We start from the raw sequence: 18228 nt of genomic DNA, 5'->3' as shown, positions 1-18228 counted from the left end.
AGTTTAAGAGCCGTTTGTTCGGCCGCGCTCCAATTTGCGAAAGGTCAAGGTGGCAGATATTCGACAGTCAAAGATGGCACCCAAATGTCACGCGTGCCAATGGATCCTGTTTGATCGCATCATTTACAGCATCCTTATTAGCGCTCCCGTTTATTCAAACCGTTAGCTAATTGCGCAAGCTAGCAATCAGACTGGCGCTGGAGTCACGTGCGGATCAGCGGAGCAGCCAGCACTTCTCTGACAAAGGAATGTTGGTTTTTTAACTTTTTCTTGCAGCCGGTGAAGGAGGAAATCACCTTGATACAAAACGCTTCAGGCCCAAAAACGTGAGCCAACTGTCAAAGCTTCTAAAGCGAAGCGTGTGTGCAGGACGGGCCTCTCTGAGCGCGCACCACGGGCCTCTCTGAGCGCGCACCACGGGCCTCTCTGAGCGCGCACCACGGGCCTCTCTGAGCGCGGACCACGGGCCTCTCTGAGCGCGCACCACGGGCCTCTCTGAGCGCGCACCACGGGCCTCTCTGAGCGCGCACCACGGGCCTCTCTGAGCGCGCACAATCAGAAACATTTGGGAGACACTGACAGCTGCAGAGGAACCATATTTTTGGATAACTTTGCATTTTAGAATTGAAACAACGTATGAGAAAAGCCACTTTTATACCTTTGGATTAGTGGCTACGCCCTCTGCTGGTAACAAAAGGGAGTGTCTTATCCTCTTATCTTCATTTAGAGTGAAATGATCAGAATGAAGCACTTTTATTTTGTCTAGATATAAATTGGGTATTTTAACTTGTTTAAATTAGTTTTTATGTAAAAAAAAAAAAAAAAAAAAAAAACGAAACTAATTATATTTTTTGCTGAGGAAGAAACAAACATAAAAACAAACTATTTTAAAAGAATCCCTCAGATACATGGCTCTACTGGGAAGTCGGGGGAGGGTTGACTTTAGTTCACTTGACGAGTGTCCTAAGCCGGTTGTCATGGCATCCGGTGATATCATGGATGGGGGTGTTGCAGCTGCGAATCAGCTTAGTCGGCTTTAATGCGAAATGGCAGGTGGTTCTGGTTCTTCCGCGACAGACAAGACACTTAACACGAGGAACAAGACTAAGTTCCTCGCTGTAAAAAGTGCTGAAAATGAAGATGAATTCAATCGACGTTCGGACCAAAGTTCAAGTTATTGTGAATTCGATGGAAGCGTACACGTTAAAATGAACGCCGCCACACAGTGTTGCAAAATGTAACCAAGGAAACGGGGACAGAAGTGGTGCGATCAGAGCGGAGCTGTGCACGGGATGGGTGAGGCTTACCTGTACCGTTTCCAACTGTCTGCAAAGTGCCATCGTTTCCCAGGGCGTCAAAATCGTCCTTCATCTCATCTGCAAAGAAGAGAGGAGACGGAGAGGTTAGGTGCTGCAACCGACAAACATCTGGTCACGGGGCAGAGCTGTGCATTTGCAAACGTGGCTCACGCACAAAAGGTTTTACCAACAAAACATTTCATTCCTGCTCCGGAAGTGGAAGTACAATGATGTTTACAATGTTTATAATGTAGAATTAATTCCTCCACATTGTGCTGTACAATCATCTGAACACATGTCAGTTCTCATTTGCAGTGACCGTACGTTCCTCTGCGCTGCGTTTACCTGTGCCACAATGCCGTGTGGAAACAGCAGGAGGAGGTGTAGAGCGCGCCGCGGCTTCGCTCGCCCTGTTTAATGAATGCTATCATCACTGCCAGACATTGACTTATTTACCTTTAACATGACAACAAGCGGCGGCGGGGAAGCGGCGCGCCGGAGAGAGCGGGCGCAGGGAGCTAAACAACGTGATTAAATATCCACCTGAACAATCACAGGCGCCCAGCGAGCACACGCACACGGAGAGCATTAGCACCCAACTGTGGCACCCTAATGCACCAGCACGACACCTTTTATCATATGTCATTTGGAACGGGCGATTTTGTGCAAAGTGCTGTTTTTATGCCCTCATTTGGTTTAAAGAAATGGCAAAGAGAGCCAGAGCCTGCTCGCTCTCAAACTATAAAGATCTTTGACCACAAATGAAGCGGCGCAAATGTTTCGCAGAGGCAGGCGGGGAGAGGGTAACCTCATTGGTCGGGGGAAACCTCAGCTGGGCGGGCTCGGAGAATCTGTGGGGAACGGGAAACCGAACTGAAACAAAGACGGTTGAAGATAGCGTGCTTCACTCTCGCCACAGCCGTTTCTGATGATTGAAACGACTTTGATTCTCCTCTTGATCATGTTCAGGTGTCGTGCACTTCCACCACCTTCACGTTTACAGCGTTTTTCAATGTCAGACAGAAGATTTCCTCCAAATTTTAAGAGGGTCCCATAGCAGTGCTTCAGATGCCAATCGGGATAATGGCCTGGCACAGGTGAGAGGACATAAATAACCGGCGTGGACAGGCTCGTAAACAGGAATCTGCCCCCCGTGAATGCAGCGGGGGCGGGCAAGACCACGCGAGGTCCTCCTCCTGGCGGGGCTCGCAGATTCAATCAAGGTGCTTCCCAGAATACATGTTTGCAATCTCCGTGAGGGACAGAAATGTGTTTGTGCATCTGCTGCTCCCCTGCACATAAGCTCTGTGTGAAACAATTAGCAGCCACGCAGGCCGACCAACAAGGAGAACATGCAAACTTCTCACAAAGCAGATCATCTTTTTCTAGGTCTCCAAAGTGCACATTGCAGGCCCGGTCCCTATTGAAAGGATGCGAGTAGTTTAGGAGTCTTGAGAGTACGAGGGTGGGTGTAATGTTGATCATATTGTTTTCCTGCTTACACTACGCCCAGGGCAAGAGCCATTCTCTCTTTGTGTTTTTGTGGAACACTCGCGACGTCAAGACTTGCCGATGCTCACAGATGCTCGCAATCCTTGGGTTTCGTGAAATTAAAGATTTGGCTGCTGTGGTGAGATGATAAATACCCCTGTCAATGGCTTCGCGGAATAATGACAGACTCCTCACGACGCCTATGTCCTACTTTAACTTTCCTTGTGTGTGTGTTTTTATGGACGTTTTAACCACCGAGGAGCATCTTAACTCAACGCCCGGAGTACATAAACGTCTTTTCAACGACATAAATTAAGCTGTGACAAAATAAACAGATTGAAAATAACCCTACGCCACAAATGAAAACAGCCAGGAGAATGGAGTTGCCGGAGTGTCCATGACGGCACCGTGTTTGCCTTGGGTAATCGAATTTGGCCGCATAGTTTGGATGTGATGCAAAAACGGGGACGCGTGGAGGGATTTAGCGAACCGACTCCAGGCCCCTGTTTACCTTGGAAAACTTTTGTTATCCGAGGAGAGGCTCGCTTCCAGTAGGAGGTAGGCTAATACCACTTATACCTCTGCGCTCTGTGGACACTGGCACACGCCAGCAGAGAGTGGGAGAGAGAGTGGCAGAGTGGTGAACGGCTTGCCAAGAGAATAGAAAGAAAATCAAACAAGGTATAGTACAAGGAGGATCTGGTTTCGTGGTTGGTGAACCACAAGTATGTACCATTCTTAGTCATGGAAAGACTATTGGATGAGAGTGTCCGCGGAGCTGTGTTATGGGAGCAGTAAATCACGACGGAGCCAAGGTGGTAAGGTACACAAGCGTCTTGGAAGAGCAAAGGGGAGGTTGGACCCAGGAGGTGTCCGGAATACCTCTGCGACGCAATCATTGTATTTTCACAACGCACCGGAGCTGTTTGGGCAGAAAACATTCCCATTTTTACGGCCGGTCGCCGCAGCCCGGGCGCTTTCAAGTTCTGGCCCACTGCATTCGCGCTCATTTGTCTTGCTACACAGGGACAAGGTAAACATCTTTTGGAACAAGACACACTGGGGAACTGGAGCTTTTGTTATAATACAGATTATTTAGAGAGCGTGGAACATATTTCAAACGAAGGTGACGGCTGCAACGTGAGTTTGAAAGGCGCTGAACCTGCCGTGCCATTGGCTGACACACTGTACACAGAGAGCAGAGCACATGTTTTATTTTATCTTTCGTAAACTGGTTATAGCTTATCTGGCAACCAAACGTGAGGAGTTCATTGTGTTTTCTGATTAGATTATAGGCTTGAGAACCAAAACACACACAATGTAAACATGAAAACTTTACAATTATTATACAAAATTGTTTTTTTTGTTATTTTTTTGCTTCATACCAGCAGATGGCACAGATTAGTCATGTGTACGGGATAATAAAGACAAATACAATAAGGGTTGGATTGCAAAAGAGCACATTTTACGACTCACAAAGAGCTAATATTTAATGAGAAAACCCCGATGACAAAGTTGCAAGTTCACAAATCCTTGTCCCGCCCTCGAGAGCCGTTTTAAAAGTGGCACAAAAGCAAAGCAGGTGATTTATTTCAAAATGTCTGTCAAAGATAATGATGTCATGCTTCCCAAGGACAACTCCAGACACGGCTGTGATTGTGCCCTGGAATCACCGCGCTTCGCGATAAAACTTTCCCCTCGCTCTCCTTTTCGCTCGGACGCCTTCAGCTTTGTTTGTCCGCCGCCGTCACAGAGACGCTGTCCGCCCTTCTCACCGCGGCGTTCCAAACCTGCCTCGTAAACCTGCGGCCGAACATAGGAGCGGATCAGCGCGAGGAGGGTGTCGAGGGAGAGGTGGGGTGCGAACTTATCTCAGGCCCAAGTTATGTGCTGAGGTATCACTGTAGACACTTAGGCACCGCCGAGGAAAAAAAGGCTGGGAAACACAGCACCCGCAAGATTGGGAAAGAGACTCCCAAACGCTCTAATGAACTTGACTTGCTCGGCGAAATATGTCAGCCACTTTATCACACAAGAAGCATATTATCTGGGATTGCTACATAGTTGAATTACAGACATTATGGCACCGCGGGTCTTTATCAAATAAACAATTACCGTATGCAACGACAGCTTGTTTATCCTTTATCTTGATTTATTTACTGAAGTGTCTCTCCTCCTCGCGCCCCTCCTCTTAAACACCCGACCGGATCCGTTATTTAGGAGAATGTTGATCCTCGCTAAGTTTTTTCCGTCGCTAATAAATGTGCAATTTTACCCCATATTAAAATTTAAGACTGCCGAATGTTCCCCGTTTTTTCGCCACCGTGCACAGCTAGTTCATTAGCAGAAATGAATAGCAAAGGCCAGCTCATTTAAATGGGCTGTCTTACATGACTTCTCGCCGTACTCTGTTCCTGTCACATGCTTCCAAGAATCATTGACTCTTATTATACATGTAAATGGCTATCATAAAAATAAAAATTTCATTTAAAATTGTTAATGACTTTTTGCAGCAGTCTGGCTTCCTTTAATGATTATACCCTGCCCCTAATTAAAAGTATTTATCTTTCAAGCATCCGTGACTGCAGAGGAGGCAGTCGGAGGCGCAGCAGACAATAAAGACCTGCTTTGACAAACAGCAGGTTTTGTTTAACTGTGTGTGGAGCCACTCTGTATCATATTTAAATCACTTTACTATTGCATTTAAAAAAAAGTTAATCCTGACATCAAACTAAAGGGCAATAAGTCTAAATTAAATTACAGTTTCCCTAAAAACGACGTCGCTATTTGCTTTTTTTGAGACTTCTCACTTTGTGATTGGTGATGTCGCTTGTCACTCATTCAGGCTGACCAATGAGAGAAGCAGGGGGGAGGCGGGCATAGTATATAATGACCTCACAATACATCATAATACTGTTAATAACCTCCTTTCTTCAAATACAACACCATGAGCATTAGAACTACCCACTCCACTGCATTTACTTTGGACAACTCCACTGGAACATCTCTCAAATATGTGTTTTCCTTTCTGTACTTTGCAACAGTAAAACATTTTCTCTTATTTTCCGAGGTTATACATAAATGTAAATAGTTTGTGTTGTCTGGCTCAGGGTGGGACTTTGTTTAAGCGTCAACCAAATGGTGTCCTCTGCTCGCAAAGAAACTGTTTACGACGAGCGGCAAGCGTTCGGCGGGGCTCCTCCGGCAGACCTGGCTACAGCCGTGTTTGCCCAGCGCTCGCCGGGGTTTGTCTAAGCGAGCGCGGGCAACAGATGGGAGGGGCTTACCGCCGCTGAACAAGCATCGGCGCCAGGATGAGCACACAGCATCCAAGACTGCTCGGATGGACACTTTCTGACTGACAGTTTCACCTGAACCGGCTACATCTGTTTAAGTGTGTTCAAAGTACACAGAACAGCAAGTCACACTGGAATATGTCGTATTTTTGATTGATTTCAATTTGTACTATGTGCTCTGAGGGTCAGGGGATATTAGACTGACCGTTAGGATGACCGTCGAATGCAAGTATCCAACAAACAGGTTCAACGTCTTCCAAATTGAACCCGTCAAAACAAACCAGTTCCAAAGACATTTGCAAACAAAACCATTAACAATGGTGCTATTTTGATCAATAAACCTTCATTTTAGTCAAAGACCCTCCCACATTAACTCATAATCCATTAAACATAGTAGTGCCTTCTTCACTTTTCAGAATAGCTTGTCTTGGAACTAATCTTTGGATGTTCTTTCCGTAATTCAGAGCAACAGATTGAAGATTTGCTTTCACAAACATTTATTGGACGCAGAATTAATCATGCACTAAGTATTTGTAGTGCAGTCCAACTTATAGCCAAGAAGTTTTTTGAAACACAAACTCCAAAGTAGAGAGCAGCAGGACTCACCAGCGCCGTCCACGGATGCGCTGAGCATGTCGTTGTCGGGCCAGATGTGCTCCACGCCGCTGTCCCTCATGTCGTCGTCCTCCTCCTCTTTGCCCAGCAGGACGTGGCTCTCCACCCGCGGAGACGCCTCAGGGTTGGTCAGGCTGCCGGGGCTTCCTGTGCCGTTCAGCAGCGGGTCTTCTTCTGACACCGGAAGCTTGTCGTCCTCCTCTGAGTCCGAGCCGGTCTCCACCACGTTCTCATAGTTCAGAGCTGGAGAGAGGGAAAGAAAACACGGAAACTAAGTCTGGATGGCTGTGGAAATGGCCATTTTACTAGAAGGCAACTTTATGCAACCACAAACCATCATAACTTACATACACATTACAAGAAATGACATGGAAGTATTCCCAAGGCTGACAGTTAGGCGTCATTCTATAAGCAGTGAGCTGTTGCACATGAAGCGGTTCAATGTGAAAGTTAAATGACAGAGAATTCTGACAAAAATATGGCTAGGTTGTTTTGGAAATTGTGGTTTATTCCCAGATTAAAAAGGTCACCCCACATCACTGCTCGCTCCAAGGCGTGGGTGCGTTTTTTTGTGGGTTACACCCCAATTACAGCATCCACTCCTGGAATCTGCGCTGAGCCTGGCGGTCGGCAGACAGCTGGAGGGAGATGCGGCCAAAATAGCCACTAATTTTCAGTGGTGCTCACATGCCTGGGATACCAACGAGCTGCACCTTTCAGGAGGGCCCAGCTCCAAGCATAGCCGTCACGTTTGAGATGCTCCACATAGCACATACACTATTACAAATGTGATTGCTATGCATACAAAAGGCTTAACCTATAGTCATTTGGATTATTCATCACATGTACCATCTTACATTTGCCTTGTCGCTGAACCGTGAACATAAATGTATTTTTTCTGAACATAAGAGACATGACGGAAACCTAATGCACACAGCCTCTAACACACACACACACACACGCACACACACACACACATACACACACACACACACTTAGCAGGCCCCACAACACTCAGGTCCCACACATATGCCCGCTATGCTTAAAATAGAGGCCTGTAAATAAGGCCATGAACTCAATCAAAGGTGGCCACGTGTAAATGAGTCCACCGTGGGCAGGTTGTCGGTGTGGACTCGGCTCGGTATAAATCGTGGCATGAAAGGACGTCACAAGACTTATTGGTGGAGCGCAGATGGAGCGCCGGGCGAGCCAGGAACATGGCATCGCTCTGGGACACACCTCATTGGCAGCACAACCAAGAATGTTCTGTGGTGGAGCCAATCACGAGGGGGCTCGTAGTGAAGAGGTGGAGGCTGTTTTATGTGAATTTATGTCTCACAGCCATAAAAAGGCTACAGCCAGCTCATAAGTCAGCAGACTTTGGTAAAATCAACAGATTTATATCTAATAGCTCTGCAATGGCGTGTCCCCTTTATATATGAACATAAATACAAACAGAATATGCAAAATGCCTGCTACTGTGACCATTCCGGAGACACATATTTCACCAGAGCAGGCCTCTGCACTTGAACTTTTTCAGAATCAAGAGGAAGATAAAGTTAATGCATGACATTTGTGCTCATGTCATATGTATGAAAAATAAGCTGCACCCATCTCCTCCCAACACGTCTGGAAGGATTGACCGGTCCGCACTTGCCTTCAGCCAACAACTGCACAACAGGTGCAAATTAAAATGAAAACAGGGCTTTCAGACGTGGGAGGAGAGGTAGGGGGGGTGTGGGCGCTGGGGGTCGCGTAGACAAGAGGGGGAGTGCGTGAGCGCGCTGACCTGCCTCGAATACCAATCGACGGAGGAAACAAAACCTTTTCAAGAGGTGTGATCACAAGGGTTTAGGCAAGTTCAGACTCAGTAATGCTCCTTAGAGATGACAAAAAGGCAGCGCAGGCTGGAGACCACGGGTGGAATGAGACGTTAAAGATTCCTGGGTGGTCCGCTCCACTCACACCTTCATCGTGTTCTGTCGTTCTCTGAGCTCATACACATCCGACTATGTTAGCACCTGTCTATCACTTCACAATTGCCGAGACTTTTAACAACCTCTGCAGATTAATTCTCCTTATAAGTAATAAGCTCATCGTGATTTAGGAATTCCCCTTTGTGCCCTATCACCCCGAGGTTCTGAATCCCTCATAGCTCAGCTCCGTCATGTCTGTGCCCCCTAACTTTGCAGGGAGGGGGCCACAAGAACAAAGGGCCGGAGGCTTGGGAAGCGATCAGCCCTTTCCCTGTGAACCTGATCTCTGGATGCAGACTCAATGATGGCCGAGCGGGGGACACTGAATAAAATTATCTAAGGCTGGACAGGTTCTAAAGAGCCATTCTTCTGCTGGAAAAGTACAGAGAGAGCGTCCTTTTGTTTTGCAACATGTGGCACTGCGCAGCATGTTACGAACGCACCTCGTCTGCAAACTTTACAGCATCCTTTCGCCACTCCAGACTCTCTCGTTCCTTGTCCACAACTTTGTGAACACGTCGGAGTGCGGGGGCGTCGGAACTGTCTTCTGAAAGCTCCAGTCGCAGCTACATTCGCTCCCCAAACGTCAACCGTCTCCTCCGCACTCCGACGTATACCTCCGAGAAGGCGAAATGACAGTGGGGTGCTTGTCAAGTTGTAGCATTAACGTCAAGAAGCGGCCATTGTTTAGGTGCCAGGGCTGACAAGAGCCTCTCCCTCTCCGAACGTCAAGCATCTTTCAGTATTGTGTCACGCAACAAAGTAATTCTAACCTACTAATATTTCGCAGGCAGTTATTTTGTCCCCCAAAGCCTGCTCCTAATCAGCCTTTTGTGCGGCGGAGGATTGAGAAAGACAAAAGATATTGTTTACTTCACAAATGCCGCGGCTCCAGTCTATTTTTCTTACCTTAAGTGTCATCTTTGACAATAGCAATTACAGTTTAAGGCGCTACCTGTTTGATACGGCTCTGTTCGTTCTCCCATTTAAGGTAAATAAAAGGGCGCCTCTTTGACTGGAGTTGTGAAGATAATTAAAATGACAAATGTAACTGCACAATTTGGGTTTAATATTGGGTTTTTAACTATCTGACATAACCCTTTCAAAGGCCTGGCATTATGCTGTCACTCGGCGAAAGTACACAGTAGAGGAATATTGTATATTGATTAGGACGCTGGAAGCAGTGGCAGCCTCAGAGCTCACTAAAGACTCGCTCATTCCTTTTGATGAAGATAAATAAAGTGAAAAACAATGTTGCAGGCAATACGTCAGCGTTGACAGCTGGATTCCGCAGATACGAGGGGAATTAATGTAGTGTGCCCGACTCCAAATCTGAGCCCATCGTATTTACAAAGTGGCAGGTTTGACACCGTATGAATAGCAGCCGTGATCAAGAATGCCTTTAATGTCGCAGCCATAATCGACTCCATTATAACTCTCTATGATTTGGTTTTTGACAACTGCTGTCGGGCCACATGCTGCATTCAAAGTCGCTCCGAGAAAGCGCCGCCGACTTTGATGTTGACCCGTACATCTGTTTGCTGAGACTTTGGATGTGCGTTACAGCTATGGCATGCGAGAGTGTGACTGTAAATAAAATGTGTGAATTCATCTTTATGGTGCTTACGAAAAAATTACACCCGTAGAGGAGAAAAAAAACAAATCAAAGAATTGCCGCTCGCAGCCTTTTCATAAATCTGCGCCGAGTGCGTCTCGTATTCCAAGTGCGGAACCCTCGTCTGGAAGTGCGCACCTGCTCCCTGCACTTGGAGGAGCACTTTGCAGTTGTAACAGGTATAATCATATTTATTTAACAATCCCAAAGCCGCTGTGGAGGAGCGGTGGAGAGGGCAGCGGGGTTGCCAGAGCCAGAGGAGTGCACACAGCGGTTTGGGAGCTGGAGAGGTGATGGCTGCAGGGGACTGGCTAACACCCACGGAAGCTGCTCTCATGCTAACCCCGGCTGACTTTTTAGCAGAGTGTCGAGGCTTAGCCCTGGGTGACACGCTCGGCCTCCTACGCGGATAATGAGCCAGGACAGCCTCCCTATTGGACGGTAAGTGCCGGCGCTGGCTGCCTGTCTCCTGGATGAAGCCGATCACCTGGATGGCTGCGGGGAGCTGTTTTGGAGTAGGAGGGCGTGAGAGGTGGCGAGCCAGGGCGCCGCTGCCTCGTGGGTACAGCCAGCGCTCGCCGATACGTGGGCCGTCCTTTTGCCTGCCATTGTTCCCGTCTGCCAGAGTTCAAGCAATTCAGTTTTTCTGTCTCTTGGCAAGCGCGCACCTAAGAACAGACTTTACAACACTCCAGAAAGACTTTGGCAAGGTTACAGCCAACTTAAATGGACTTTTGTCTCCCTTTGTAGTAAATTACAGTGTGTGCGTGTTTTCCTAAAATGAGAACCTTCAGGACGGCCACAGCAGCCATGAAACTAACAGGCTCAAGGAAATATCAGTCCAATGTAAGGTGCCAAAGCACGGAATATTTCACAATTAGAAAGTAAGTAGACTTTATGTTCAACCCTCTTGAAGCACGCGTTATTTCTGCATATTTCACTTGATCAATCAAATCTATTTTAATGTCAATGTTTGTGTAAGGAAAATCACCAGAAGTAAGAGAGACAATTTACAGTTTTTTCCCATTAAAAAAATCTAATAATCAGTTTTAAATTGTTAGTCACTATAGTAACGGTTTGAATTTAAACCCATGGATTAACAGAACAGCAACCAATTCTTTCGGGTGAATTGAAGGGCTTTAAAACCAGGAAAGCACTTTTTAAAGTTAGCCCAAATCCAACAGCAGAAACCACAACACACCACAAAGAACTTCAGCCGCCATGTTTGCATATTTCTCACTATCTTGTCCCAGTATAATGGTGAGATCGAGCACAAGGGCCACAACGGGGCCAAGTTGGTGAAAGGACGGTGGCAGAGGGCAAACAAAAGCTCTGAAAGGAGACGGAGAGAAAGAGTGAAGGACGGGTGTAAGAGAGGGAGAGAGAGGGGGGAGGAGGGAGAGAGAGAGGGAGAGAGAGAGGGAGAGAGAGGGCGAGAGGAGGGAGAGAGAGAGAGGAGGGAGAGAGAGAGAGAGAGAGAGAGGAGGGGGGAGAGGGAGAGAGAGGGCGAGAGGAGGGAGAGAGAGAGAGGAGGGAGAGAGAGGGCGAGAGGAGGGAGAGAGAGAGAGGAGGGAGAGAGAGGGCGAGAGGAGGGAGAGAGAGAGAGGAGGGAGAGAGAGAGAGAGAGAGAGAGGAGGGGGGAGAGAGGGAGAGAGAGGGCGAGAGGAGGGAGAGAGAGAGAGGAGGGAGAGAGAGAGAGAGGGGGAGAGAGGGGGAGAGGAGGGAGAGAGAGAGAGAGAGGGGGAGAGAGAGAGGGAGGGGGAGAGAGGGGGAGAGGAGGGAGAGAGAGAGAGAGAGAGAGGGAGAGAGAGGGGGAGAGAGAGAGGGAGGGGGAGAGAGGGGGAGAGGAGGGAGAGAGAGAGAGAGAGAGAGGGAGAGAGAGGGGGGAGGAGGGAGAGAGAGGGAGAGGAGGGAGAGAGAGAGGGAGAGGAGGGGGGGGAGAGAGAGGGAGAGGAGGGGGGGGAGGGTGAGAGAGAGGGAGAGAGAGGGGGGAGGAGGGAGAGAGAGGGAGAGAGAGGGGGGAGGAGGGGGAGAGAGAGGGAGAGAGAGGGAGAGAGAGAGGGAGAGAGAGGGCGAGAGGAGGGAGAGAGAGAGAGAGAGAGAGAGGAGGGGGGGAGAGAGGGAGGGGGAGAGAGGGGGAGAGGAGGGAGAGAGGGAGAGAGAGGGAGAGGAGGGGGGGAGAGGGAGAGAGAGAGTCCTGAAAACTCAGTGAAGTGTAACCCTGACCTGGGACAGTGGGCTGCTCCGGTCAGCGCACAGAGGGGGAGGGGCCAGGGTCACCTGACTCATACAAGGGCGGAAAAGTTGCGCAGGGAAAATGAAGATTGTATTAAGGAAAACCAATGAGGAACCACTTTATGATAATTAAATAAAGACTTAATTCAGAATGAACTCATCGTTTAAATAATGTGTTCATCATGAAGTAAGTCTTTGTTCATGATTTATTAAGTGTATTAAAAAGTGCCAAATGCAATATGTATGTTGTATTTAAAAACATAGAACTTCAAAATGCATGTATCACCAAAATTAAAAAAGGAAATAATAATAATTTAAAAAAAAATCTTAATCGTAACGTTTTATAATATTTAGAGATTTAAGATTAATATATATTTTTTTCAACGCGTTACTAAAAATGTGAGTTTACAAACGTTACATTGTCTCATGTTGCACTTAAATACAAGAAGCAGTTGTTTGTCGACTGCTTCACTGACGAGACCCGGACTCTAATTCAATTAAAGTCTCATTTATTTGCTGAAGAGGCCCGGGAAGAGCAACAGGCGTGCAGGGGCCGGTGCAGGGGCCGGTGCAGGGGCCGGTGCAGGGGCCGGTGCAGGGGCCGGTGCAGGGGCCGGTGCAGGGGCCGATGGAGGGTGATTTATTTTTAAAAAGTGTTTTTCTGGGTGAGGGGAAGGGTGTTCCTGGGGGCTCGAAGGTTTGCTCAACAGCTCAGACCGGGGCCCACCTTTGCCTGGATCAGGGCCCTCGCCTGGATCCACCATCTGTGTGCCCCCTCCCCCTGCCCCTGCCCCTGCCCCTGCCCCTGCCCCGCACACATGTTCCTGCCTCCATGGCCCCCCTCCTGCCCCACACCACTCTCCCATCACACAAGCCAAAGCAGAAGAATAAGATGCACAAAGCCTCCCCTGGCCCTCAGGACCCCGGGGCCAGGAGAGTGGGAGGTGGGATAGGTTGCAAACAGAACGGGGGCTGGGCATTTTGGATCCGAGAAAGGTTCAGTTTGTTTACATTCCAGGTGCCACCCGGCGTTACCTCCACAAACGTCACGCTGCAGGAACGGTGGAAAGAAACGGTTAAAATTAGAAAATTTAATTTATTTGATAATTTCCCAGAATAATTAGAGTTAATATGGGTTAATTAATATGCAAATCTCTGAGCAGATGTTCGGTAGCGCGGCTGAGCGCGGCTGAGGGAAGGGGAAAAAAACAGCCCCTACGTTCTCCTGCCTGGTTTTGGCTGTCAGTTATTGGGCCGTAATTACTGTAACTAACCAAATACACAGAGTCTTCTCACACAGGAAGAAGGACCATCGCTAATTTCCCCTCACGATAAAGAGCCTTTTACGCCGCGGGCCAGTGAATGCAGCGCGCACTTTAAAGTATTTGAAATGTGCGGGGCTTTGTGTGGCGCGGCGTGTATAAAACGAGGAGTGTGAAGGAAGCACGGGGCCCGCATTGTGACCGGAGCACCTGCGTTTGGGGCCCGCGCTCCGTGTTTACGCCTGTTTGCAGCTGATATTACTGTCACACACACACACACAGAGACAAACACACACACACACAGACACACACACACAGAGACACACACAGAGACACACACACACATATACATACATCCTGTTAAAGGTGGCCCCTCCCTTCCCATTCACAAGTATTTGAGCTTCCATAAAATAATATATATATATATATATATATATATATATATATATATATATATATATATTATTTTATATATATATATATATATATATATAAAATAACTTTTTTATTGAATTAGATTTTTTTATTGTGTTGTTATAAACATCTGCGACGAGTTGGCCACTGTCCAGGATGTACCCCGCCTAAGGCCCGAAGTCACTGGGATAGGCTCCAGTCACCCGCGACCCCGAAAGGGACCAAGCGGTAGAAAATGGATGGATGGATGTTATAAACATTCATTTCAGTTCGTTGTTTACTATGTTTATTTGTTAATTTATTTACAACAATTTTGCCACTTGACATATTAATTATCTTTCCACAGTTATTTTCTTGTTTTTATTATTCAGGTGAATTAAAAAAATCTCAATAAATGCAAATCTTTACTGAGGAAACACTGCCATTTTTATGCTAATTCCCCTGGTAACTGTAGCTAGCTCTCATTCTAATGCTGTAATATGTAATGTGTGTGTGTGTGTGTGTCTCTGTGTGTGTCTCTGTGTGTGTGTGTGTAATGTGTGTGTGTGTGTGTCTGTGTGTCTGTGTTTGTCTGTGTGTGTGTGTCTCTGTGTGTGCGTGTGTCTCTGTGTGTGTGTGTGTGTGTGTGTCTCTGTGTGTGCGTGTGTCTCTGTGTGTGTGTGTGTGTGTGTGTCTCTGTGTGTGTGTCTCTGTGTGTGTATGTCTGTGGGTGTGTGTGTCTCTGTGTGTGTGTGTGTGTGTGTGTCTCTGTGTGTGTCTGTGTGTGTGTGTGTGTGTGTCTCTGTGTGTGTGTGTCTCTGTGTGTGTGTGTGTGTGTGTGTGTGTGTGTGTGTCTCTGTGTGTGTCTGTGTGTGTGTGTGTGTGTGTGTGTGTGTGTGTCTCTGTGTGTGTGTCTCTGTGTGTGTGTGTGTGTCTCTGTGTGTGTGTGTCTCTGTGTGTGTGTGTGTGTCTCTGTGTGTGTGTCTCTGTGTGTGTGTGTGTGTCTCTGTGTGTGTGTGTGATGCAACAAGCCGTCACTCCTTCACATCTGTGCTTCTCTCGTTCACAGCTTCCTCTCTCTTTGGCTCTGTCACAATAAAAGCTCGTTGGCGGCGACAGTGGTAAACGCTCGCTCCGTTGCCGGCGGCGACAGTGGCCTTGCGCGGCGACATCGGGTTTGTTTTTCGATGGCTCTTATCAAAGTTTGGGTGTGAGCGCTCGCACGATACGGCGCAGACAGGACCTCGCTGGAGCAGATAGTTGACACCTTTAGCCATCGTTCATGTTAAAGCTACAAGACTCTTACACGTGTTGTTTTATGCCATCATATTAAGTTTAAGGGAAGATGTTACGGTGGAGCTAAAGGTCAAAGGTCACAGGTCACAGGTTGATGATGGTCAGGAGCCTGAACTGAGTCATATTCTTGTTTCCTTAAATATGTGCAGCGCTTTGGGAACAGTCTGGTTTATTAAATGTGTTCTGTAAATACAGTGGATGGCTCATTTGCATAAAAACACTCGTGTGAAACAAGCGAACATATTGACCACAGATGTCCAGGTGGAGACGGTCAGCCGGTCGACAAAGGTCGGTCACTTAAGTTGGGGAGAACATGTGTTTCCCCTTTGCCGCGCACCAGCACAAAGCTGCAATTCTTCACCCTGACGTGCTCCACGTGCCGCGCTTTAATAAAAAGGAATCTATAAAAATAAATTAGTCGCACTAAGTATATGCAAATTCAAATGTAAGCAATCATTGCAAAATTAATTTTGCCAGAACTGATTAAAAGCTTTAATAAATCTATATACAGTATTGCAGCAATCTGATATTGTGAATTTATTACACTCCCTGTAAGATTAATTAGTAAGCGTCGGTAACATATTGCAGTGCCACGCCAGATTACTGTACTTTTTGTTAATAACGGTTAAGCAGAACCTGAGCTGTAATTATGAGCTAACAGAAGCTTTTGATGCAGAGAAGCAGCGCCAGCTGCAGAGGAACAAGCGGAACTCCTATAGTCAAGACTGCAACTATTTCAGGAGGGCTTTGAAATCATCTTATTGGAAAAATGTAAGGAATTTTGCTAAACGGATTGATGCTGTGAGAACTGAAGAAACGATTAGCACGACAGGAGCGCGCCGCAGCTAGCATGTACGAGCAGCGTCGCCTCAGAAGTCTGTGCGCTCCTCGCAGGTTCGGCAGATACGGCAAAAATAACAAGTGGTTTGATCAGGCCAAGGTTGTTTGACATTCCTGTCCGCGGCTTCAGGGTCGCCGGCGCCTTTATCTGAGCCAAACAGCGCCACGGAGTTAAGACGAGACAACACACCGGCCGCTCTGCCGCTCGCTCGCTCGCTACCTGCCAAAAAACTAAAAACCAAGGACTCTCCCCGCAGTCAGCAGCTGTTAAAAGGTCGAGCAGCGTGAGGGGAGAAGGGGCGGGGGGCCTGGGAGCTCAGATGGACCAAAGAGATCAGACGGGATGAACCGAGGGGCCAAAAGGGAGACGGGAGGGGGCCAAAAGGGGGCTTAAGGGGTCCAGGTGATGGGGACTAGCAAGGGTGAGGTGGGGTAAAGGCGGGGGTCGATCTTTCTTCTTCCCTCTCTTGTCCACTGGCAGTCTGGGGCCCCGCTCTCATTCACATGCTAATGAGTGTGTTAAAATGGCATCTGTTCCCCCCTGCACACAGGGCCCCGTCACCTGAGCGAGCGGGCGGGCGGGCGAGCAGGCGAGCGGGCGAGTGAGCGAGCGGGCGCCAGGTATCGACAGACCACCAGGACATAGGCAAAGGGGGGCAAAAGAGGGAAGGGACGGGATACCCAGCAGGCAACTGGCACACGGGGCCGTCCAATCGGGGCTCACACACACACACACACACGCACACACACACACACACACACACACACAGGTTGAGAGGAGCCGGGCCCTGGCTGTGAGCAGGGGCCTCTAGAGAGAGGCAGTGCTCTGAAACTGTTACCAACTTCCCAATTAAGCGGTGCCGACAGTGTGGGGGGGAGGGGGTTATGAGGGGACAAATGTCATTCAGCTTCTTTAATGGGATCAATTGTATTATTAATTTTATCTTTAGATCCGGATTTCAAGCCATTTGAAAAACAGTTTTGTCTTATAATCAGCAATGAGCAAGTACTTAATACATGTACACGGTCAGAATACTAATTTAGAGTAACTGTATTCTCTCAGAATACAGGTAAAGTCCTAAAAGCCGAGGAATACACTTCAAACTGCTCTTATGAGGGAGAAGAAGAAAACACAGCTGCAAACGTAAGTCATAAACGCAGAACAAATAAACACAAAGTTGTTTTCATGTTTTTACACTACAATACAATGTGAAAGTATTCAAAGTATTCAAAGTATTCAAAGTATTTGGAATATAGTGCTTCGATTGGGCCATGTAACAGAATGTGTTACAGAATATATTTTAAAGCAGGTGTTTAGTCTTTTGTAACTAAATACTTTTCCTCCCAACACTGAATATAACACGTTTCACTGTCATTCTTGTGTTGACCGAGTTTGACTGATTCACTGAAACAGAACTTTAAATGTATGTTTCACAAATGAGTACGAGTGATGTTATTACAGCAGGTAAAGGGTTTTAACACACACTCATGATCATTATCCTGTTTCTGGACTTCATCAGATCATTCAAACGTCATTTAAAAAGATAAAACTAATGTGAAAGAGACAAAAATGTTAAAGATACAAACAGTTATTTTCTCTCTCTAAAAATCCATTGATTAACTTGACCCAGGTCAAGTGTTTTTGATGATCAGATTTATTTTGTGCGAGTAAAAACAGACAATAATCACACTGTATTATACTTAACTGATTACTCTAATGAGAATGTGACTGGTCAGATCTACTACACTGTGATCCACGATGAAAACAACACACTTTTCCCCTCATTTCTCATCAGTTTGTGTCTTTAGCACGTTCAGCGAGGGCGTGCACCTCGCTGCACGGCCTGTGCGCGTGCACCTCGCTGCACGGCCTGTGCGCGTGCACCTCGCTGCACGGCCTGTGCGCGTGCA

General features: G+C 47.3%; 1 protein-coding gene across 2 annotated transcripts in view; it reads right to left on the bottom strand.

The window, feature by feature from the left end:
* zeb2b (zinc finger E-box binding homeobox 2b) overlaps nucleotides 1–18228 on the bottom strand; it is a 101407-nt gene that overhangs the window by 20608 nt on the left and 62571 nt on the right. For both annotated transcript variants that reach the window (XM_072448614.1, XM_072448621.1), the window contains exons 2-3: nucleotides 6692–6943; nucleotides 1308–1376 (exon numbers count right to left, since the gene is read on the bottom strand). In XM_072448614.1, coding sequence (XP_072304715.1) covers nucleotides 1308–1376; nucleotides 6692–6943 — 321 coding nt within the window. The remainder of the gene's footprint in view (nucleotides 1–1307; nucleotides 1377–6691; nucleotides 6944–18228) is intronic.

Source organism: Eucyclogobius newberryi, unplaced genomic scaffold, assembly GCF_026437365.1.
Source record: "Eucyclogobius newberryi isolate DKJ021-1_F unplaced genomic scaffold, fEucNew1.0.hap1 SCAF_1, whole genome shotgun sequence".
NCBI classification, from domain to species: Eukaryota; Metazoa; Chordata; class Actinopteri; order Gobiiformes; family Gobiidae; genus Eucyclogobius; species Eucyclogobius newberryi.
This window is presented reverse-complemented; position numbering and strand designations above follow the sequence as displayed.